Source organism: Ptychodera flava, chromosome 17, assembly GCF_041260155.1.
Source record: "Ptychodera flava strain L36383 chromosome 17, AS_Pfla_20210202, whole genome shotgun sequence".
Lineage (NCBI taxonomy): Eukaryota > Metazoa > Hemichordata > Enteropneusta > Ptychoderidae > Ptychodera > Ptychodera flava.
This window is the reverse complement of record NC_091944.1, coordinates 8,647,801-8,672,101: the sequence shown is the minus strand read 5'-3', so window position 1 is coordinate 8,672,101 and position 24,301 is coordinate 8,647,801. Positions and strand designations below refer to the sequence as shown.

Here is a 24,301-nt window from a genome sequence, read left to right as displayed (position 1 = left end):
TTGAAGAAGTTTATCACATTTTGTATGTAATTGTGTTAGGTGCTCTTCAGTTGGTACATAATCACTGTAGTGAATAGGGATAATAGTACTCCACATTGATGGCAGTGCACTCTGGGGGTTTTGTTGACTTCTAATAAATTCATTTCTTTCCTCAATACTTATTTCATCAATCTCAAAGAGGGTGGACGAGGGTCAAAATTTATAATATCTGGCATAATTTTGCGGTTACTATAATTTACATCAGTAATTTTAGATGGATTTTTGTTATATTTAGCCCCCCTACCCCACTCAGCTGGTCTACTTGTACAAGAAGAATTCTCAAACTGTGACAGAAATAACAAAAGTGCTGCAACATGACTACATCTACCAAGGGCAGATGACTTGCATTCACAGGTCGCCCCCTTGACAAAACCTGAATGTATGGAAATAGCAAGTGTTACGAAATAAGAAATACTACGCATGCTTGCATGAACCTTAGCCTTTACATAAAATACTTGATTTTTTTTAACTGCATAAACCTGACATACATGTCCACTTTTAAAAAATTGTTTGCCTCGTCTAAGAGGTTTTGCTGTGTGACAGGAACTCTCATTGTCCTCTTGAGAGTTTTCATTACATGTGGGTTGGCTGGCAGGATGAGTCTCAATGATGTGATGATAAACGTGACCATCTGTTATGACAGGTATGTGATCTGCAAGTTCACTGAGTGGTTTCCAACCATTAATTGGTAATATCACAACATCATTTTCAAAATCATTGGAATGAACTCGCTCCTTCAATTCCAACCAGTGCCCACTGTCAACTGCAGGGTCAATATTACAGGATGCACCAACGTCAATGCAGTTCTGACACCTGAAAATAAGAGAAGACGATCATAATTAAATTTTGGAAATGTGATCTGAAAAATTAAAAACACATTCTAGTGGATGCAGGCTTATTTGAACTATACTGCCATCTATTCTCAACATCCCAAATTTTTTGCACCCCTCTACTAGTACACTCACACTTGGGCAATAAAGGAATGAGACAGACTGTAACTAAAATAAACTATCACTAGATTTTAAATGTACAAATTAAATGACGAATAAAGAATGGAACATATTTTGACATCTGCTTTGAAGTTTTTCCCACAGTAACATGCATAGGTCAACCAGTATTGTTATTCTGCACTGATAAATGAAAGAGGAAAGGAAAATCTTTGTTCAATTTCACTTCAATGTTCAAAAGAAAATAACTGACAATCGAGCATTGCCAACGGTCAAATTAGATCCATGATGTCACAAAATCTTCCGGACACAAAGTAAAGTAAGTACTTTAAACAAAGGGAGAGGAAAATTGACCTACCGACCACGATATTTTGGATAATTCAATTTTATTAAAAGGAATGGTCCGTACACAAAGCTGCCACCATGGAGACACCTCCATGTGTTCTGTACATAGAGATAGAGTCACAGTCCCTCTGTGATAGAGGCGAGTCTTTTAGCACTTTGCTTTCTATGTCCGCGCGTAGACTTAGTCAGAAAAAATTGCAGCTGAGTATATAAACACATCAAGAAATCACAAAAAATGAGAATAAATAATAGTATTGTTGACAACATTTGCGGAAACCCGAACTAGGGGTTTGTTATGCGGTAGGTACGTCCACCAGCTCACATACACCACACTGCGGTGACTACGTACGTACACTACACGTACGGACGTACGAACACCAAGTTTGCCGCGCCGTGCGTATCAGACTACACTTGAACCCGCCGAAATAAAATATTGCGCTTTATAAATCATTTGACAGAAAACGTTATTTGGCAAATTTTTCTGGGAAAATATGTCACTGGATTCACTTTTACAACAAGCTGCATGTCTATCTTTCAAATACTGACAACCTGGACGGCAGAAACCCCGGAAGTACCGTGAAGTGTAAGGTTTCGGTCGCGGCGAAATATGCCGCGAATGAACTCACCTTTTTATCAGATCTCCTTTTTTTCCGCTTGTTTTCAACCCACGGCATTTCAACCATCTCTTAAGTTGATCAACAGAATGCTTCTCGACTGAGGCGTACATGAACTTCGCACCCGGAACATCATCTTCGTCCAACGATATAGGATTAACGACTGTATGCATTGTGATCGTGTATGTCAACACAGAATCAACGCAGCAGACTTTGTCCGCATTTGCGATCTCATGAATATTCATGATTTATGATGACGTAAACCCTGAACTGGGCTATATCATTGTATGTTGGATAGGATGTTGTATAGAAGTGAAGTGCGATAATAAAGCCTAAATTCCATCAAGCACTCAACAATACAATCGGAACACGATCCGAGGTAGCTCAGTACATGTATTTCAGTTAAGCTATTTTATTAAGGATTACGGAAACATATGGACTCAGCCAGATGCGAATGAAATCCAGGTGTTTAATTCTAGAGTTCTCTTGCCTTGGAGTCTCGTTTTTGACCATATCTTCGGTGTGCATTTCACAGACCTGGCTGTACACATGTCAAGAAATTGAATATCCATTAACATAGCTAGTGATGTTTGGATTCCGATTTTTGGCAGAGTTTCCGTTCTAAAACAAGTAACACCTATGGAACTAATTTGGGAGAAATGGCTCTTCATTAGGTTCACTATAGCTGAATGTTGCAATATTAATTATAACTCATAAAAAGAAGTGTATAACCTAAAAGGAAAAGCAGATGAGCTTACATTTGCAGATTAACACTATCCAATTATCCCAAATAACAGTGGTTTGCTTTGAAGCATTGGTATTAGACGAACTAGACATATTGTCTAAATCGACGTGTTGCCAACACTGTCAAGTGCAATTAAAAGCTAAGCGGTAACATGAGTCGATCATAAAAAAATCAACTCTGCAAAAGTTGAAACATTGTCTAGCAGACGGTCAGACGTAGTATAAACAACACCACCACATAAGTCCAAGTCCAAGACTGTCCAAGTCTTATCACATGCTTTCAGGTGTAGTTGTTTTGACTACACCTGACCTGCTGCAAGACAATGTTTCAACTTTGGCAGAGTTGATTTCTCTGTGGTCGACTCGAATTACTGCTCAGCTGATAATTAGCACCTGACAGTGTTGGCAACACCTCAATTTAGACAATATTTCTACTTCGAGTAAGAATTAAAAGCAAACCACTGCACTGTAGGTCCAATCGTGTTAAGTTCTTGACTGAACCAAGGAATTGGGTAATTTTCTGACCAATTTTGGCCGATTTTTACAACTTCACATCAACTTCAATGAAAATGTGCTTCCAAACATCGATAGTCTTGCCACTGCGGACAATTTTAAACATCGGTTTGCTCTAGAGACACGTTCGGCTGGTAGAGCTCGATGGGTCGCAAAAAATTACAGCAAATTATTAATTTTCTTGCCATTTTTCTCGTTTTGGTAGTTTTTCAGTAATATGAATATGAGAATATAAATTAATTTTATAGATCGATTCCATGTCTATTTGACAAAATGCCTACAAAATATCATTTATTGTTCTGTATATATTAGGTCTGTAATCTTGATCTGAACATGGAAGACTGTGAAATTCTCTCATGTATCGGCAAATATTTACTGTTCACCTTAATGAGCGGTATTTCGGTAATAATAAACTGTTGTGGTAATGATTTATCATCATTGAAGAATATTCATCTACGTTGCATAATTGTAACATGGTGTTGTGAACACATAATCAGAGTTATGACCTCAAAAACGGTATCACTGTTACGCAATCGCACTTATAAGTATTTGTTGATATTGTAAATCCATATGGAATTCTTCTATATGCAAAGCAGTTTGCGTTGTTGTTTACAGAAACCGTTCGAAATCCTATAATGCCGCATCAAATACCAGTAGTTCTAATAATTTTTAAAAGTAACTCACCACTTGCTTTTATCAACCAGATATGAACTGATAATGCTGACGTCTTTCATTATATATGGCAGCTATATGTAAATTTAAACTTTTGCTACATGTTTGCAACTTCATTGAAACAGTTATGATCAACATTATGAAAATATTCACCACAGATTAATTTTAAAGGTCATTAAGTATACAAATATGTAATTAGCTGACATAAAAATACTAAATTTCTTTGACTGCTGTCATTGTATCACCACTTTATATAGCAAGTGTAATTGCCTTTGTTCAAGTCCTTCAAGCTAAATATGCAAATTATAAGTTAGCTGACATGAAAATGCGAGGTGACTCTCGATATTGTTTTAACCTGGTACCATCAATGTACATAGCATGTTTTGCCAACTTTGATCAAGTAAATCCCGGTATATATCCCTAATTAGGAAAGTTCAATTAATATGCAAATTAGGAATAGGCTGAAATAAAAATGCTCGGTTTTGAATAATGTTGTTACGAAGTATCTTCAATGTACATAGCAAGTTCCGTAAATCAAGATATATATTCGTAATTAGAAAAGTCCATTAATCATGCAAATTAGGAATTGGCTGAAGTAAAAGTGTTTAATGACTTTGTATAATGTTGTATCATAGTATCTTTAATGTACCTAGCAAGTTTTGTCATCTTTAGTGGAGTCAATCAAGACATATATCCCTAATAAGAAAGTCCAGTAAATGTGCAAATTAGGAATTGGTTGAAGTACAAATGCTTTGTGACTTTCAATAATGTCTGCTCTCCTAAAGGTTACGAATGACATTTTATTAGCACTGGATGCAAAACGTGATGTTTTCTTAGTTTTACTTGATCTTCCTGCTGCGTTTGATACCGTAAATCACGGTATTATATTAAATCGTCTGAGGGACCGTTTTGGTATTTCAGGTAATGCCGTCACCTGGTTTCAATCTTATCTTTAAAATCGCACTCAATGTGTTGTTGTTAATTCTACCAAATCATTGTACTATCCACTTGAACAGGGGTACCCCAAGGTCCAGTTCTTGCCCCATACTTTTTTATGTATATACATCTCCTTTAGGAGAATTGTTTCTAGTCATCGATGTCTGTATAGTTTTTATGCTGATGATTCCTCCCTTTTATACATGTCTTTCAACACAAGGCTGCAAGGGTAGCTTGTAATCTTGAATTATGTATCTCAGAGGTTAGGTCCTGGATGTCAGAAAACGTTCTCTGCTTAAATGATGAGAAAACTGAATTTGTAACCTTTTCTGCCATTACCGGTAATCAGCCTGAGAACGGGATCAGAGAAATTAGGGTTGGTAATACTTTGATTCCTGTTCACTTTCAGGCCAAGAGTCTGGGAGCCACTCTCGACTCTAGCCTCACAATGAAGCCTCATGTTGGTCAGGTCTGCCGTTCAGCCATTTTCCATTTACGTCGCATTGCACTTACTCGGAAGTATCTTCAATACTTAATTAATCGTGTTCAACATATTCAGAATCTTGCTGCCAGAATTGTCACTCGTTCTAAACCCACTTCACATATCACTCCAATCCTGTACTAAGGCAATTACATTGGTTACCTGTTTCTCAACGCATAATGTTTAAGATTTTAATAGTCATTTACAAACGTATCCATTCCATCGCTCCAAACTTCTTATGTGACATGATTTCTTTGTATGTTCCAAATCGTAATTTGAGATCTGCTGATCAGTTAAACTCCACCAAAATAGGTCACTTACTAAGAAATATGGAGATCGTGCTTTCAGTGTTGCGGCCCCCAGTTCTTTGGAACAATCTTCCACTTGAGATCCGATGCTCCCCTACTCTCTCTTCTTTTAAATCAAACCTTAAGACGCACCTTTTTAAATTAGCCTTTAGTTAATTTTTATGTCCTTTTTTGGTGATTTAAGGTTACCACATGAGTTGTTATGCAAAGTGTTGTAATGTTGAATTTTAATTTTTTTTATTACTTGTATATTTTTCTTTTAGTTGTGAAGTTTTTTCTCATTTTACTTGCATATTTTACATTTCAGAATAGTAGTGTAATTTTATAGCCTCTTTGATCACTTTTTATCACAGTGGATATAGACGCTTTATAAATAAATTATTATTACTATTATTATTATTATTATTAATGTCGTACTGAAGTATTTTCAATGCACATTGCTCATTGGTCAACTTGGTCAGGTCAATTAAGAAAAAATACCTAATTGGGAATTGACGGAAGCAAATATGCTTAATGACTTTTCAAGAATGATATATCATGTAGTATCTTCAATATATGTATTAAGTCTCATCAACTTTGGTCAAGTCAATTCAAATATGTATCCCTATTTTATTAGTAAAATTCATTAAATATGGAAATCAGGAATTGGGTGAAGTAAAAATGCTAAGCGACTTTCAATAATGTTAAATCATAGAATCTTAAATATACAAACCATGCTTCTTCAATTTTGATTAAGTCAATTAAGATCTGTATCCCCATTTAGGAAAGTTCATTAAATATGCAAATTAGCAATTATCTTTCATGTCACCCCTTAATACCTTTCACAGCTGAATCAGATATATCTTGGTGTGATCAACAGTCGTTCTCGATGTATATCCATTTCTTTCTAAAATCATTAATCATGCAAATGAACAAAAAGTAAGCAAGCCTTACCCACCAAACAAACCAGTTCTTGCCTTTTGTAAAATAAATCATTCATACAAAATTTGATTTAGATCTGATGAGCCGTTTTTTAGATATCGGGCCAACAGACAGACAGACACATAGACCAACAGACAGACGGACATCGCTGCGACATAAACTTACGTGTGTGAACACGTGAGTTAAAAATGTTAGTTCATTGTACTTTTGAAATTAGAAAAAAATACTTGATGTATGATGTATGCGTCACTATGCGTCAACTCTCAGAAAAATCTTGCGTACAGTATGCAGTTTTTCAAATTGCATTTTAAGAGAACACTTTTTCAGACCTTCATTTTGTTGTCTTATTACATTTAGAAAGCAACCATACGAGAAAATAAATTGTTTTTATTAAATACTTTACTTGCAATAAATTTTTAATGTAAATAAATCATCCACACTGTGATCTTTCTCAGGGAAAATACGAAACTTCAAAAAAGGACAGAGCAAAGTACTTTCGGCACGGCTACGGGAAAATTACCTTTAAAATAGCATATCAGTATGTTGTAGTCAATTAAACGTACACGCTTAGAATTTCGATGAGGCATGACATATCAGGATAGTAAACTTAGGGAGTACGTGTTCTTCACGAGGAAGCTCATTCGATCTTGCCAATTGACAGCGACACAAGCCTTACTTCGTTTACATCATTAACGATCTACGAAATAGGGAGGATGATAAACCAAGTCTCAACGAACTTATTTGTCATGCATGTGTATTTCTCACTCGTATCAAAAGTAGACGCCCAAGCCCAGCCGTATATATGGCAAGAGCCAAACGACGCCATGATAGTCCTTCAACCAGGAAGTGTGAGCAGTGTTAAGGTATTTCTGGACTGTGTGGTAAATAATCTTAACGGAGATTACAAAGTTTTCTGGAAAAAGAATGGATTTATAATCAGTGATCATTTGGAGATGCGTCAAGATGTTAACAATCTTATAGATACTGATAGATATGAGGTGATACACACTGCCAGCGACAAACAATATTCACTTGAGATATCCTCCATAACATCGTCAACCTATGAAAAGGACAATGGCCGATACCAATGCACTGTCATCAACATCAACAATGGTCAAACCGTGGCGGAGTCGAGAATAGCAACAGTTGTCATCTACGACACAGTGGCTTGTCTTGTAAACGATACGTTCTTCACATACACATCATCGCGATTTATCTCAGCTGGTTCACCTACAAAGTTTACATGTCGTACATATCCACTCAGCAATCCACAGGTTAGCATCCAGCTACTACAGCAAGGTAACGACCTGTCAAATTTATTGACATTAGCGGTACAGGGATCATTTTTAAATGCGAATTACGTGTGGATTCCAGGCAACATAAAACATGACTCCACCTTTTCATGTATAGTAAGTCATCCCACTGGTCTTCAGACAGTGAAGAGTTGTATGATGGGACCATTTACTGTTCAATACAAGCCCAATGTTACAATAACAACGACATCAAACACAATAATAACGTCAACACTAGACAGGCCTATGTTCACTTGCAATGCTGATGCTAACCCTGGTGTTCACACTGATGATTACGTTTGGAAATTTGACAGCACCTCTATTCAAAATGTTGACCGATTTCTATACGTCGGCGAAAACAGAAACCTGGTGATCAGAAACATGTCACCAGCAGATAATGGAATGCACAGTCTGACTTGTGAAGTGACCAATGTCATCGGCACAGGTTCTCATACTGTACTCGTCACTATTGCCATACAGGAAAACAATCCGTCGACCACAACAGACACTATCGGGAAAACGTATTTAAATGTATCCTCAGACGTTGCTACTAGTTTGTAAACCCGACTTCTCTAAAGTTTGAGTCCAGTGTTCTTGAAACTCAAGATAGATTAATATCCAAACGCGGACTTACACGACCTGCAAGTTATAGAAATAACATTGAAACTACAACCACGGTGACTAATGCAGTCGACACATCGTTTCAAATGCCGAAGACAAAGTCCAGTGGTAGATATGATTACAACGATGTTATCACGGCCGGAGGCTTTGGTTTTGCGATTGGAATTGTCCTCACTGTATTCATTACAGTGCCATATTTCGTCGCGAAAATATACTTTAGAAAACGCCAGAGAAACATTAATGCAAGGAGGGATTCTTTCGAAAATGGGTTTAATGACATAAAACCAACAAGGGATGTAGAAGGCTCGGACATTGTGCCAGACTTTGGACTTGCACGATGCACAGCGCAAACAACTGTGGAAGATGGGGGTGTCGTGATGGATGTGTTGCCCATCACCGTAAATACACGTAATGAAGAAGATGAAACCGACAGTTCGTATGCAAATGCAGAAGTCACCACACATGAAGAACAAAATGACCAGCCTTACCAGTCTCTGAGAGAACAAAGTGAAAATGTGTATTTTTCTCTTAGGAAATAATTTTTCCATCGGAGTACTTACATTATTAATCCTCATGTACATTCCCTGCCCGAATGGTTTAATGTTGAATGGTATATTCATATGAAAGTACTAAGTGACTAAATACGCATTAAGCAATACCGTAAGCAGTACAACATTGTTCTATCTTGGATCGGATGCAGAACAGAAGTGACACGAGATGATATGACCTTAAGCCACCAAGAACTTAATAATATTATTAAAGCAAGATGAGAGGTTGTTCAGTATTACAGTTAGGCAAATCGTATTGAGGGGTACGGTGAGCTATGGACTGAGCCGAATGCAAATAAAACAAGGGGGAATCTTGTTTTTGACCATATTTTTCTTGTTCATTTCAAAGACCTGGATGTAAACATGTTAAGAGACGGAATCTCCATTATCAGAGCTAATGATCTTTAGTTTCAATTTTTTGCAGAGTTTTCCGGTCTAAAATAAGTTCTTGACCGAATAAAGAATAAGGTAATTTTCTGACCAATTTTATTCAATTTTTACAAGATTTATATCAAATTCCAGAATAAATGAAATACGCTTCCAAACATGAATAGTTCTGGCCACTGCGGACAATTGTACATATTGGTTGGCTTTACAGAAACGCTCGGCTGGCAGAGATAGATCGCCAAAAAATACAGGTTACTTTTCTTGCCATTTTCGCGTTTTGGCGCTTATTTCCGTAATATGGATTTGATAATATAAAATCAATTTTTCATAGATAGATTCAATGTCTGTTTGACAAACTGCCTATAAAATATGATTGATAATTCTCCTCTATTAGGTCTGTAATCTTGATCTGAGCATGGAAGAGTTTTAAATGCTTTTCTGTATCGGCAGATCATTGCCCGTTCGTCTTAATGAGCGGTGTTAGAGTAATAGTAAACTTTAATGATTCATTATCAATTGGGAATATCCATCTACATTGCATCATTGTAATATGGTATTGTTAATACATAATTAGAGATATAAATAATTAATGCAACAATGACCGAAAAACGGTCTCATTATTACGTAATCTCATTTATCATTATTTGTTGATATTTTAATCCAATATGAATTCTTCGATTTGCTGAACAGTTTGCGTTGTTGTTCACACAAACCACTCCAAATCCTATAATGCCGACTCAAATGTTAGAAGTTCTAATAATATTTGAAACAGAACGCACCTCCAACTTTTATCAAAATGTAAGGTCATTGTACTTTTGAAGTTATCAAAATCGATTTGATGTATACGTCACTATGCGTCAATTCTAAAAAAGCAATTAAAACTTGCGTACAGTACGTAGATTTCAAGTTGCATTTTAACACTTTGTTAGACTTGGACGGTATTTTATTGTCTTATCACATTTTGAAAAGAGCAACCATACACGAAAATAGATTGTTGGGTTTTTATTAAAATCTTTACTTGCATGAAATTTGTAATGTAAATATATGACACGGGTATTTTTGTCAGAGAAAATAGTTTCGAAACATCACAAACAAACATATCAAAGCTCTTGTCGGCACAGGTACGGAAGAATAAGTTCTACAATACCATACAAGTGTGTCGTAGTAAATCAAACGTATATGCTTAGAATTTCGATGTGGCGTGACATATCAGGATTGTAAAGTTAGGGAGTACGGGTCCTTCGCGAGGAAGCTTATATATACAATCTTAGCCATTGACAGCGATACAAGCCATACTTCGTTTATATCATTAGTGATCTACGACAAAGGATGAAAACCAAGTCATAACTAACCTATTTGTCACCTATGTGTGTTTCTCACTCGTATCAGAAGTAGTCGTCGAAGCCCAACCGTCTGTATGGCAAGAGCCAGACGACGCCATGATAGTCCTTCAACCAGGAAGTGCAAACGATGTTAAGGTATTTCTGAACTGTGTGGTAAATAATCTTAATGCAGATTATAAAGTTTTATGGAAAAAGAAAAGCGTCATTATCAGTGATCATTTGGAGATGCGTCAAGATGTTAACAATCTTATAGATACTGATAGATATGAGGTGATACACACTGCCAGCGACAAACAATATTCACTTGAGATATCCTCCATAACATCGTCAACCTATGAAAAGGACAATGGCCGATACCAATGCACTGTCATCAACATCAACAATGGTCAAACCGTGGCGGAGTCGAGGATAGCAACAGTTGTCATCTACGACACAGTGGCTTGTCTGGTGAACGATACGTTCTTCACTTACACTTCATCACGATTTATCTTAGCTGGTTCAACGACAAAGATTACTTGTTGTACATATCCACAAGTTAGTATTAAGCTGCTGCAGCAAGGTAACGACCTGTCAAGTTCATTGACAGCAGCGTTACAGGGATCATTTTTGAATTTTCATTACGTGTGGATTCCGGGCAACATAAAACAAGACTCCACCTTTTTTTGTATAGTAAGTCATCCCACTGGTCTTCAGACAGTTAAGAGTTGTATGATGGGACCATTTACTGTCCAATACAAGCCCAATGTTACAATAACAACGACATCAAACACAATAATAACGTCAACACTAGACAGGCCTATGTTCACTTGCAATGCTGATGCTAACCCTAGTGTTCACATTGATGATTACGTTTGGATATTTGACAACTTCTCTATTCAAGGTGATGCGCGATTTCTATACGTTAGCGATCACAGAAATCTACTGATCAGAAACATGTCACCGACAGATAATGGAATGCACACGGTGACTTGTGAAGCTACCAATGTCATCGGTACAGGATCTCATACAGTAGGTGTTATGATTGACATACAAGAACCCAATCCGTCGACTGTAAGAAACACTTTTGGGGAAACGTCTCCAAAGGTTACCGTATCTCTTTCAACACAGAAATTTCAACCCAGCAATTGACCTATACTCACCTTACAAAACTGTCCACACTTGATTCGATGTACACAGTGACCAAGGATACAATGTTTGAATCAACTGACAGCACTCTGACAATATCTAACAAGGAGCATACGGCCGACAATGATGAATCAAATGTTGTACCAATGGCAATAGGAGCTGTCATTGGAATCATTGTCCTAGTAATCACAGTGATACTTGTAACCATGTGTATTTTAAAATTTCGAAGAAAGAATAAAATGCGACAGGCAAGTGGAGCGGTACACAGCGAAAACGACTATTCTGATTTGCCCACCTCAAGCTATCAACATGACAATTTGGATAATGATAATATTGGTATGGACAATACTGTGATAGGAATGGCAATACCAGTGAGAGAACAGACCGGACCAAATCCAATTGGTTCGGTACATACATACGAGCTTCAGACTCAAGGCGGGTCTGAACATCTGTCAGCTGACAATTGCGTCGATGAAGGAGATAATATTAAAAGTGATAAAGGAGAGTCTGTGAGAAAGGTTGAGGATATTTGTGAAGTATTTGCGCCTGACAAGATGGAAGAATCGACGCAGAACATTTCTCCTTTACAATGTGATAGTGGTTTCACAAATCAAAATGGTGGAGAACAACCAGAAAAGGGGAACCTTCGCGTCAGTTACGCGAGGAGCTCTAGACTAGGGATTACAGATAGCGACGTCGGCCAACACGACAATACAGAGGGTCAAAAGTTCACAAACCAAACAGTAAACAAACCACTTATGAGAAACGTAGATAATCTGACCTACGCCGACCTAGATCTGTCGCAAACACTGACAACGAAGGCAACCTCCATTAAGAGAAGAGACAACGAGGAAACAGTTTATGCAGAATTAAGAATGTAATTTTCGTAGAGCTACAATTTGACGTCCGCTTTTTTCATGCTCCTATCCTTACAAGTTTATGCAAATGTAAATTGTGACTCAAGTTGAACATATTCAGTGTTACTTTTATAGATCCTTTTGACTTTTATCTACTTGATATGTGAAAATAACCACAGATCTCCCGCATGATTTGCTATCGAATTAGATGTATATTTTACGTCAGATAGGATGAAATGCACCTCCATTGATTGAATTTCGTGTTGTTATAACGTAGACCATCATGATGTCTATTTAAACATTCGAATTCAACTGGTTACGATTTTTTGGTGCGAATGGAAGTTATCTAGCGGAGCTAAAATAGCGATCTACTGTTTGGTGTACTTTCACCTTTACTGTTGCATAGTAATAGCTTGACCTTTTATGACCCTCCCTTTTATGAGTGATTCCACACAGCACAGAGTGACCACCGATTTAAGTTGAAATAACTTAAGCCGCACGATATCTTGAAGCCGCCAAATGATACAATTCTTCTATTTCTTGACAAAGCAGACCAAACATGGTATCACTTTAATTCTAAAATCTGTATGCCACATTGATTGATTGATTACGATACACTCACACACCATGTTGAAGACACATTCAGGAGAAGCCACGCTAGAAAATCCTAGGTTTTATTATTGGCTGCGGTGTACAGGGCAATTGTTGCATGACTATGATGCACTTGGGTCAAGGGAGCAACAAGAAGTTTGTTTGGAACGTTCCAGTGACCAGACCTTTTGTCTGTCACTTTCTGTTCATAAAAAGAGTTCTACCTATTTTCAACATTACTAAAGTTTTTAATCTTGACTTAACGCATAACTTACATTTTCACCCTCAGATATTTGTGCAGAGGATTTTTGGGAGCCCAATTAAAGAAACTGGTCAAATAAAATCATTGTATGCTCGATAAATAAAATCGTGTTAATATACGGGAATCTACTACTGAGCGCAACTTATAGCGAGTCAAGGAACTCTTTCTCAAAAATTATCGAGAGTAATGCGAGAAACTAATTATTGTCAAAGTCCCATAACTCCTTTTCGAGACATAGCTACTGTCGGTGAAAATCATCACGAAGACGGAAAGGGCTCACGATTTGATGACAGGGTATATAATCAGGTCTTGTACGTTTAAATCAAATTAAACCTGGTCTGAACTACATATACAGCAGTATAAATGTCATATGACTTACTAACTTGAAATATTTTTTTATTTTCATTATAATGTTTTCTACTGTGTCCTGTACCCAGCTTACTTATAGAAGTCAGTATAGTCACTCGGAAACTTTTCTATGGATAAGAAATTTTCTCTAAATAACATGAATAATGTCACTGTTTGCTGCGTTGCTAGTGACAAAAGTAATTTTCCAAATAGTTCATAATAACTTCATCAGATAATTCGCGTCATTGTGGTTGTAAAGTAAACATAAAGAATACAATTTTGTAAGGTTTGAGTCGAAGTTTAATCCAAAATTTAAAAATTGTTTTACTCATGAAACTTTGTTCAACTATGAAATATTTTGGAAAGTGAACTTTACCCTTTTCCGGTTTTTTCATGTAAATGCAACTATGCTGTTATTTTTGTGAATGCTTGCTTTTGGATTGGCGATGTTGTTTTTCTATGTATTGTATTTGTTTTGAGATATTTTCATTACTTAAAAACATTTAAAGAATACACAGATACTACATGAGATACTTTAGTTGAAGACATACCCTTTCCAAATACTTCACACGGAACCTATTTGATTATGTTATAGATTCATTTCTTTACATCGGTTTCCAACAGCAAGCATGATTTAAATGTTTTGTTTCAACTAATCATTTTTCAAATGTTTATAAGTTTTATCAAAGTTCAATCTATGAGTGTTTTATTTTTGGTGAAACAAGTTATGCAAATAGTTCAAAAACGTACACATGGATTATTTCCCGAATGCGGAGAAACAATAGTGGTTTGTGATGTAATTTCATAACTCTTGACCACCTCGACTCGGCGGCACTCATCACGGTAATCCTGCCATCCTTGTACAAACCATTTACTTAGAGCCACAAATGTTTTCAAGTTGAATTATTGAAGGAGAGGTTGATATCGATATTTCTTAATCACGGGGTTCCTTTGTGAAAGCAGAAATATACACTGGTATAATTGTATATGAAGACCAAAAGGAATGTACCTTCTTTCATGTGATTCCCAAATAATATTTGTATATATCCACACATTATTTTGATCTGAGCTGTCAGTTACCAGACCGATAGTAAATAGTAAATAATCACGCTAAATTTGCAAAATACACGTTTATTTAATTGCTGAACACAAAAACAGAACTACAGAAGGTGCGGAATAAAACTGAACTCTCGAATCTAAAGTACAACACTAAGCACTAATTGAAACTAAAATTAATAGCCAGTAGCCGTGGTTTGTTCCGTCTTTTTAGAGTGACAATTGTAAATATTTTTGTTTGCTGCTTAAAATTGCCGAAATGCCAAAATAAAAATATGTAGACTTTTCCTTATACACAGTCTGTTCTCTTTTTTTCTGGGTCGATTATATTATGTGTAAAAAGTCTACGCCATCAGACAGGCACGGGTAATTGAGCGCCCTCAACGGCGATTAGTGATAAACTGATAGACTGATGATACTTCTAAAGCGTCAAAAATTCGTTTTGCAAAAGCGACCTCGTCCCGCAAGATTAAATTTCAATATCTTGGAATTGATTAAAGCCAATTTACATATTAAGGTAAAATAGGAGGGTAGAAATACACTCTTCAATCTACTTAATCTCGACAACTATCTGTTAACAAAAAAATCATCACTTTCAAATAATTTACATTCGGTTTACAAAATACAGCTCGTTTTACTTCTTTCCAACTTCAAAAGTAAAGCTTATTCAGGTGACTGATATTCCTGAGTAGGTTCAATTTATGATCACTGTTCGAACGTCTTTCATTTTACCCGATATAATTGCGGATTTTGCCCAATACATGATGCCAGAAGTCTAAGTTGTATAAGTTGTGAACGTCGACTAAACCGTTCCTGCGGTTTTCGACATGCTCTTCTGGGCATGTGTTTCGATGACCGCAGAGAATTAAAAAAACTGAAAGTTGTACAGATGTAAGTTGAGTAGATGCTGGTAGTAAGTTAACTAGAAACATGTTTTTGCACCCTTTCGTCTAACCTCAAAGGAAACCTGATAAAAGCGTGCATTTCATTCGCTGATATGTAGCAGTCTTGCAAATCGTCTCTTTATTGGCTATTCAAAACAGGTGTTACTCAAACGACGCAGCCAACGTCGTACACTGGTGAAGCCCATATAATTAGCCCACGGCGACACTCGTCAACTGGTTTTGCTTGTTGAAAAATATATCAAAAATATCAAAGATACAAGAATTTCTTATGAGATTTATAAGTAAATGTATGGTCTCGGAGAAATGAACAGATTAAATGTAACTGATATTTTGCGAACAGCTCTAGAACAGATAGATTTTTAAAAATGTAAGTGATTTACTCATATATATATATATATATATATATATATATATATATATATATATATATATATATATATATATATATATATATATATATAATGGCGTGAAGGTGTAATTTCAGCGACATTGTAATTTTCAGTTAAGATTCAGTACGTTTTTCTCCTTTGTAATGCTGTTAACGGTTTTGAGAAATATATTTTTCTCTTGATATTTACATATCGAAGCTGACAGCGTTACATTCAGCCGATCATGTAGAGCCTTCAGTGATCTGTGCACCATTTCATGTGACGATTTCAAAGTTCTCTGAACTTTATTTGATCTCTCACTCCACTACCAACACTACACTTTAAGATAAGGCCTCTTTATCATCACGTCAGTGAACGTTTAGATGTTTAAGCAAAGTGTTCAGCGATGTCCATGAAAAACTATGTCCGTCAAATACACCGGCCAATAGCCAGCGTTGAAGACGATGAAAATCAATGGAAACAAATATCTAGAATATCTATCGATGGCTATCGCTTTGTTTTTCAGTTTCAAGCCCTCGGCGTACAGGCTGTCGGAGAGGCTGGTCTCGCTTCCGCTTTTCATGTACGCAAGCGCAGTGGCAACTTTGTAACTACTGCCACGCTTGAGCTTGTTGCTTTTGGATTGTTTACGATTGGTCTGTGCGAACGTCGCCGAATTTTGCGGTGAAGATATGTCGTATCCGTTCTGTCTCCGAAAAGCACGTCTTGTGTACTGGTCGTTTTCGATAGTGTATATGTCGTCACGGCTACTCATCTCCATATTTTGATCACGTGTCTCCGGCCCACGACCGTTGGACACCTGTGAAGATGAGACAAAAAAGCATTGTGGATTAACATCCGTTCGCCGTTCTCTCTTCGGTACTTTTAGCTCTTCTACATATTCTATATCCATACAATATCAAGTTTTACTTATGGTTAGTGAGTAATAGTGTATAGCTCATTTTTTATCAAAGTCATATGCCCGATGGAATGAGTTTTCATGTCACCATGGCAACACGACATCGTTAGTAGAAGCTAAAAAGATACGCTCAGACTAATTATCTGCATATGAGCATAATGTAAAGTCATGTGAACAATAAAGGTCAAAGTTCGTACACTTTGAGATTTAGTTATCCTGTCCAACCCCGACTGTAACAATATGCAAAGTAATATTCAAAATGAAATAGTTTTGCAGAAATCATTTCTCCATGGAACTCACGACTTCTTTGTTGGTGAAAATGTTCAGAGAAATCTCATCTTCGTTTTCCCTGTTGGTCTGTGCTCTGAAGAAGTTGCTGAGAGTCTGTCTGTCCTGTCCCAGGGCGTGCAGATAGTTTGCCAGCGCGAATTCTAGCAAGGCGGCAAATACGAACACCATGCAGGCAGCCAACCAAATGTCAATGGCCTACGGACAACACAAAGTAGGATGAGGTCAAAGTTGAAATATTTACGTGTAGTATGCTACCAATTTGGCATATGAAGAAGATCAAGCTTCGTTTGGAAATTTCAGTGTTACACTAGTTAATCAACGACCGACGCCATATGCAAATACATGCAAAATAATCTGTGAGGAGATATGTAATAATGGAGAATATTTTCCGTCTACATGTCACTACTTTATATTGGAAGTCGTTGTTCAAAGAGATGGCTTGGCTTGTAGAATTAACTGAATCAATATCGTGTATGTCACTGATTCACTCAAAATCTTTTCTCTGCCACTGTTCTCACATTTCACCAGTACGTCACCGCTGTTTTTGTTTTTGAAACCTAAACGACGGATCAAAAATTGAGCCAACACACAAATAAAGCAAATTAAAACAACAAGCAAATAAACAAATTGATATATTCTGCCAATTAATCAATCCGAAATAACATTACCACACGCGCACGTACGCACGCTACAATACGAGGAATTTTTACCAAAATCTTTTGGCATTACCTTTGCGTACGCTACCTTCGGTAACTGTGAACTGACGCCCGAACTCATCGTTGTGAACGTGAGCACTGTCGTTATTCCCAGTGCAACTCTAGCGGGCGCTGCACTGACGTCGACCCAGAACGAGACCCAGGATACAACGACGAGCATAATGCTTGGGATATAGGTTTGCAAGATGTAATAACCAAGCTCTCGCGTCAAGATGAATTCCACACTGACGTGGGCAAAATTCCCTGAAAGTAATGATATCAATTAGTAGATTAAAACAAATCTTCTATGTTGAATTTTGAATACGACGATAATTATAGTGATTATAAAAGAAAGGTCATGAAGGCGACTGACATCAATTTCAGTCATCAGTTTTAATAACTATTTGGGAAGAAACGAAGAAATGGAAGGGAATTATGCTCATAAATCATTTCTAAATTGCATTTTGTAACTTGACTCTTTCTCGAATGAAACAAATCTAGATACGGCAGTCTTCCCAATCAGCCTCGTACAATGACTTGATGCGATGCAATTCCCTGTTTTAACTATGAAATCACTTCAAATTTTCAAATTTCAAGAAGGACACTTCACTAGATGTTATCTTGATATAAATATATTCACTCGTGCAAAACTTGATTTCAGACCATTCCGCTTGTAATACGCCATTGGATGTAATAAGGTGACACTGACGTACAGCCAATCGAATTTAGGCTTAGAGTCGTAATAATCAACTCAAGTATTTAAACTTTCCGGAAACGAGGGACAGTGTTTAACCTAATAGGTCTACTGTGCGAAAGACCCACTTGCTACAGTATGGCTTCATGAAGAAGTCATCTTTCGGATTCTCGGTGAAAGTAGAGCAACAACATGAATAACGATTATTACCGGACCGGTATGAGATTCATGTACACAGCAATCTTCATGTAGATTTGCACCAGTAATCGCTATAACCTTGGCTATATTTTATAACTCCATTACAAAGCTTTATTATTGCAATGATATGTTACATATAAACGAATCGATACACTGTACGTTGCCTCTGACAACAGTTGCCAGGCGACCGATCCCTCAACGCTGTCTGTGTACCTATAAGCCGCGGGTAACACGTTCAGTATTGCCTTGTTTTCGAAAGGCGAGAAAAATAAACATCGGAAACCCAAAGACGAGGTACTTAATCAAATACCTGTTCCGAACAACATTATTTTGACAGACCTTTTGACAAAGTCTCTGTTTTAATAGGTATCAGTGTGAACCTGTACGTTCAACGACTATGTTGACATGTCTGCGCTACATGTTTGTTGTACCAATCAAATGAAGCTTTTATCAGCAGCAATTTCCTGTTCAGCGGATAATTTGTTGTCATAAGGAATGTTTAATCTTATTCTACGGAAAGTGAGTTCAAATTACACAAGTTCACCTCCGATTTGGCATATTTTCACCACACTAAAGCGCAATGCGTAGGGAGTGAACCCTGTCTCTGCCCGAGGCACACACGTGTATAGTCATTTGCTTTCAATAATTAATGGGTCGTGAACATAACGAGAAACCATGCGTTAAAGGCAAGTTTTCTATCATAACAGCCGCGTTACAGGCAATTCGATGCGCAAAGCGTACGTGAAAAACCTCAAAATAAGCTTTATTCATCTCACGCAGTTTAAGGTAAACATCATCTTTCGCATCGCTTCAGATGCAAATAAATATGACGTGCATTACTTTTGCCTGTGAGATGAAGAATATCGCATTCACAAAAACAACGACCAAGAGGATGGTAATTTCGAGAATGAAGTATGGTGTTGTAACTTTGAAGCAACGCACTTGAGTCCTCATTGCTTCATGGGGTAATATGGTGGATACCTCATCCTGTAAGGGAGCGTTCAGTTATTATGGCCGGGGTTGGGCCGGCAAATTCTTCCTGTGCATCAGTCAAAATAAGTGAACCCCCTACCCATAGCACCGAAAAATTGATGACCCCCTTTTAAGATGAAAAAAATTCGTGAGCCTTGCTTGAGTAAAGCTGCACACATAAACACCTTTTGGGGGATAGAATAAAAAAAAAGATTCCCAGATTTTTCAAATGACCTTCCTTACAAACTCACAAGGTGTTAATGTTCAAATTTCCCATTCTGACTTACTATAATTTTGAAATTAACCATCAAAGGGATTGGGCAGAAATTACAGGTGGATTGCAATATTTTTGCGCAAGCGTGTGTGTACAAACTTTTGATATTTTGATTTAATTGATAATCAGCTATTGATAAAAAACTATGTAATACTTTTTCAATACAAAACTATATCTATACATTTATAGATATTTGATAATTGATATAAATGTACTCAATTGGAATAGGGTTGTTACAATTGGTATGTGGACAAAAAATTGACTTTAGAATTTCACCAAAATGTCCATCCACTATACATTGAAGTCAATGATAAAATTGTGAATCTATGTATTCATGTACTCTCGATTATTAATATCCATGTACTTGATTAGACTAGGGTAATAAGAAATGGATGTGTTCGCCAGAAATTGGATTTTGAAATTTCACCGCAATGTAGGTTCACTGTTCATGAGAGTCTATGAGAAAACTATATTTTTTTACAATCATTATGCTAAACTAAATTAATTTGTGCTTTTATAGGTGTTTGATAATTGATACAAGTATACTTAATTCAAAAAGGATATTTGAAAGTTCAGATGTTGACAACAATTATGATATTTGAATTTCACATAAAAGTATCATTTCACTTTTCATGGTAGTAGTGGTCTACATTTAATTGTAAATAATTTCCCTGACAAAACTTGCTATATTTCCAATATGTGAGTAATAGGAATTGTTCATTGCCCTAAGTGAGCTCGATTTACAATAAGACAACCCTCAGAGTTGCCTAGTCAAGATGTTCATGTGAGAGATAATTATACTTCTGTTCAGAGAATGAAATTATGAAATCGTTTTTGTCTCCCAGAATATTTCTGAACACTGAAACTGCTTTTCGACGGGACGGATACTTATAAAAATTAAGTGACCCCCCACTAAGCTGTTGAAAAATACATGACCCCCCCCCCCCCTTTTGCAGTTTTCAAATTTAAGGTGACCCCCGGATTTTGCCGGCCCACCCCCGGCCGTAATAACTGAACGCTACCTAATTGGCCGTTCGCCTGTTGAATGATGAACTGCTTAATAAAATTTTTTTTATCATAGGATCATTAAAAATGTACATGTGGGAAGAAACAGAAAGTGAACGAACTATTAGCCATTAAGGTTACAAATATACCTGTGACCAAAAGGTTGTTATCATCTTCACTTTTTGTGTAACCCTTCAATTCATACTGGGCTAGTTTCATTTTTTTGTCCCAATCGACTGATTTATTCTCCTTCCAGAACAGTAACAGATCAGTAGTTGTGTAACCGTCTGTAAAAACCCAACAACAACAGCAGCAGTGTGGTTAGTAAAGTGATGTTTTGGTTGAAAATCAATGAGTAAAATTACATGCACCATTAATCTATCATGATGTCCGGTCCACTCTAGATGCAAACCGCCTTCACTGCAAATAGGGCAACGTTTAAAGATAGTCCGTAATTTGCACTGGATATATAATTATTTCAACCAAAAACATTGTTAACATTGATTAGCTATTTCAAATAGCTAGATAGATCGATAGATCAATAGATCGATACATAGATCGATACATAAAGAGATAGATAGATAGATAGATAGATAGATAGATAGATAGATAGATAGATAGATAGATTGATTGATAGATAGATAGATAGAAACATAGAAACATACATACATACATACATACATACACACACACACATAAATACATACATACATACATACATACATACATACATACATACATACATACATACATACATACATACATACATACATACATACATACATACATACATTTATCAATTGAATCAATTGACATACAGACATAACATTTATCAATTAAATCAATTGACAAGGTCGAAGGGCGTAAGTTGTCTTCTTCGATTAACTTCTTGACAACGATAACAAATAGGTTACATTGACACATCGACAAGGCCTTTCAGCGTACACACGACGATGAATTTAATCTCTTGTAAGTGGAGGATTTGGTTACATTGCAGTAAAGTCGTGAGAACCTGAATATGCTTCGATGGACGCCATTAACATATATTTGTTATGTAGTGTGCCTTCGACAAACAAGGAGTTGGGGTTGTCACTCCGCGATGGCAAGAATACTTTAAGTACGTGATTAAAAGTGAAAAATATAATTTTGTGCGCACACGATTTAACGACCATCGATAAATGTCGAAAGCAACTTACATGGCTCTATGTGAATCCCACAGTACTGATTATCCATGGGAAATTGCCGTAGGTCCATTTGGCAACTCAGGATTAAACTCAACCTGGTTTTAAAATGAACAAAAACGTCAGTTTCAACACTACATTTTCTCGGCCATCGCCCTGAAGCTCATCGTTTTATCCGCCTACTTCAGTTTCCTCCATGGCGAAAATTAGAAGAAATCTAGAGGTAGTCGATTACGAATGGAAGTGAAATATCTCAATGTATTTTCAATATGTCCCTAGTGATTGAAATTATCACTATGAAGTTGCTTTTGTATTTTAATATTTACTATATCGTCAGATATATAATTTATCAACAGAAAAATATTGCCAGATATATAATATATATATATATATATATATATATATATATATATATATATATATATATATATATAGATATAGATATATATATATATATAGATATATATATTATATAATGTATCTGATAATATTGTGTTTATAATGTATCTGACAATATTGTGTTTATATATATATTATATAATGTATCTGATAATATTGTGTTTATAATGTATCTGACAATATATATATATATATATATATATATATATATATATATATATATATATATATATATATATATATATATATATATATATATATATATATATATATATATATGTGTGTGTGCGTCTGGCAATATTGTTCTGTTGATAAATTATATATCAGACAATATAGTAAATATTAAAATACAAAAGCAACTTCATCTATATATTTCAATTACATAAAACTATCGTATTTTCTACAGGATTTGTGGTTTAATGTTGCCCACAACATGCACGACAGTTGATGGTTTTGGCTTCTTAAGTGTATCTACCTTAGGCTGTATAGAATGTCACCAGTTGAAGTCAACCGGAAGTACACATTCTCCCTGGTGACGTAGTGAAAGTCAGCCTGCTTGACGTTCACGAAGAAGAGATCGGGCACCCAGAATCTCTCTCTGATATCATCAGCCAGGACGATCGTGATAGTATCGTTGAATTCTAGGCGCGGATCCCGCCAATACTGCCGGAAATACATGGTCACCTGGTAATCCTGCGGGATAATTTGTGTTAGAAAATGATTGAATTAAGTGTGTGAAAATTGTTCATCTCCTGAGATGATACGATGTTTCGACTGATTGGTTAAAGATACAGAACCATCAATGTTTGGTCACGTATGAACGCATCCGCTCGTTTTGTTATGAACTAATGACACGCATATATGTCGTGTAAGTGATAGGTGAGTTAACGGTGGGTATATGTATTAAGATGATACATATCACTACCATCACTAACTATCAGTGGTTCAGGATGGTCCGACTTAAATTTGTAAATCTCAAATGTCCGATGGACCTGGTAATGTATTACCTTGAATGAAAATGATTATTGGACCAGTTTAATGTCATATATAACCTCCTCGGGAACAGATATTCGGACTCTCAACTTTTACAATTCTTTACTAATATAAGCTTACCACTTGTTGGGGTTCATTTTAAAGCTCTCTGTGTACGAAAACGGTAAACCGGCTTAGTTTTTCTAAATTCGAAAAAATTACTTTTCTCATAGAGATAAAACAGGGATGGCGGCCATTTTGAATTTGAAATATAGGTAAATCTTGAGTTATTTGATTCACTAGTACCAAAATTTGTACGCTGACCCCTGATTTTTAGTCTTGATTTTAAAGAGACTGATTGAAAGATTCCTCAAGGAGAGTTTGAGCAAAAGTTTAAGTCTTTCACTTTGAGGTAGAATGCGCCTCGAGAACAGACATCCGGACTCAAAAAAACTTTCACATAACCGTTTTGATCTAA

At 36.3% G+C, this 24,301-nt stretch overlaps 1 protein-coding gene across 1 annotated transcript in view; it reads right to left on the bottom strand.

The window, feature by feature from the left end:
* Positions 1 to 16,338: 16,338 nt before the first annotated feature.
* The window catches only part of LOC139116457 (glycine receptor subunit alpha-4-like), a 54,665-nt gene continuing 46,702 nt past the window's right edge, over positions 16,339 to 24,301 (bottom strand). The window contains exons 4-9 of the mRNA XM_070679083.1: positions 23,327 to 23,544; positions 22,468 to 22,550; positions 21,421 to 21,558; positions 18,163 to 18,392; positions 17,443 to 17,628; positions 16,339 to 17,043 (exon numbers count right to left, since the gene is read on the bottom strand). Of these exons, the coding sequence (XP_070535184.1) occupies positions 16,624 to 17,043; positions 17,443 to 17,628; positions 18,163 to 18,392; positions 21,421 to 21,558; positions 22,468 to 22,550; positions 23,327 to 23,544 (1,275 nt within the window). The 3' untranslated portion in view covers positions 16,339 to 16,623. The remainder of the gene's footprint in view (positions 17,044 to 17,442; positions 17,629 to 18,162; positions 18,393 to 21,420; positions 21,559 to 22,467; positions 22,551 to 23,326; positions 23,545 to 24,301) is intronic.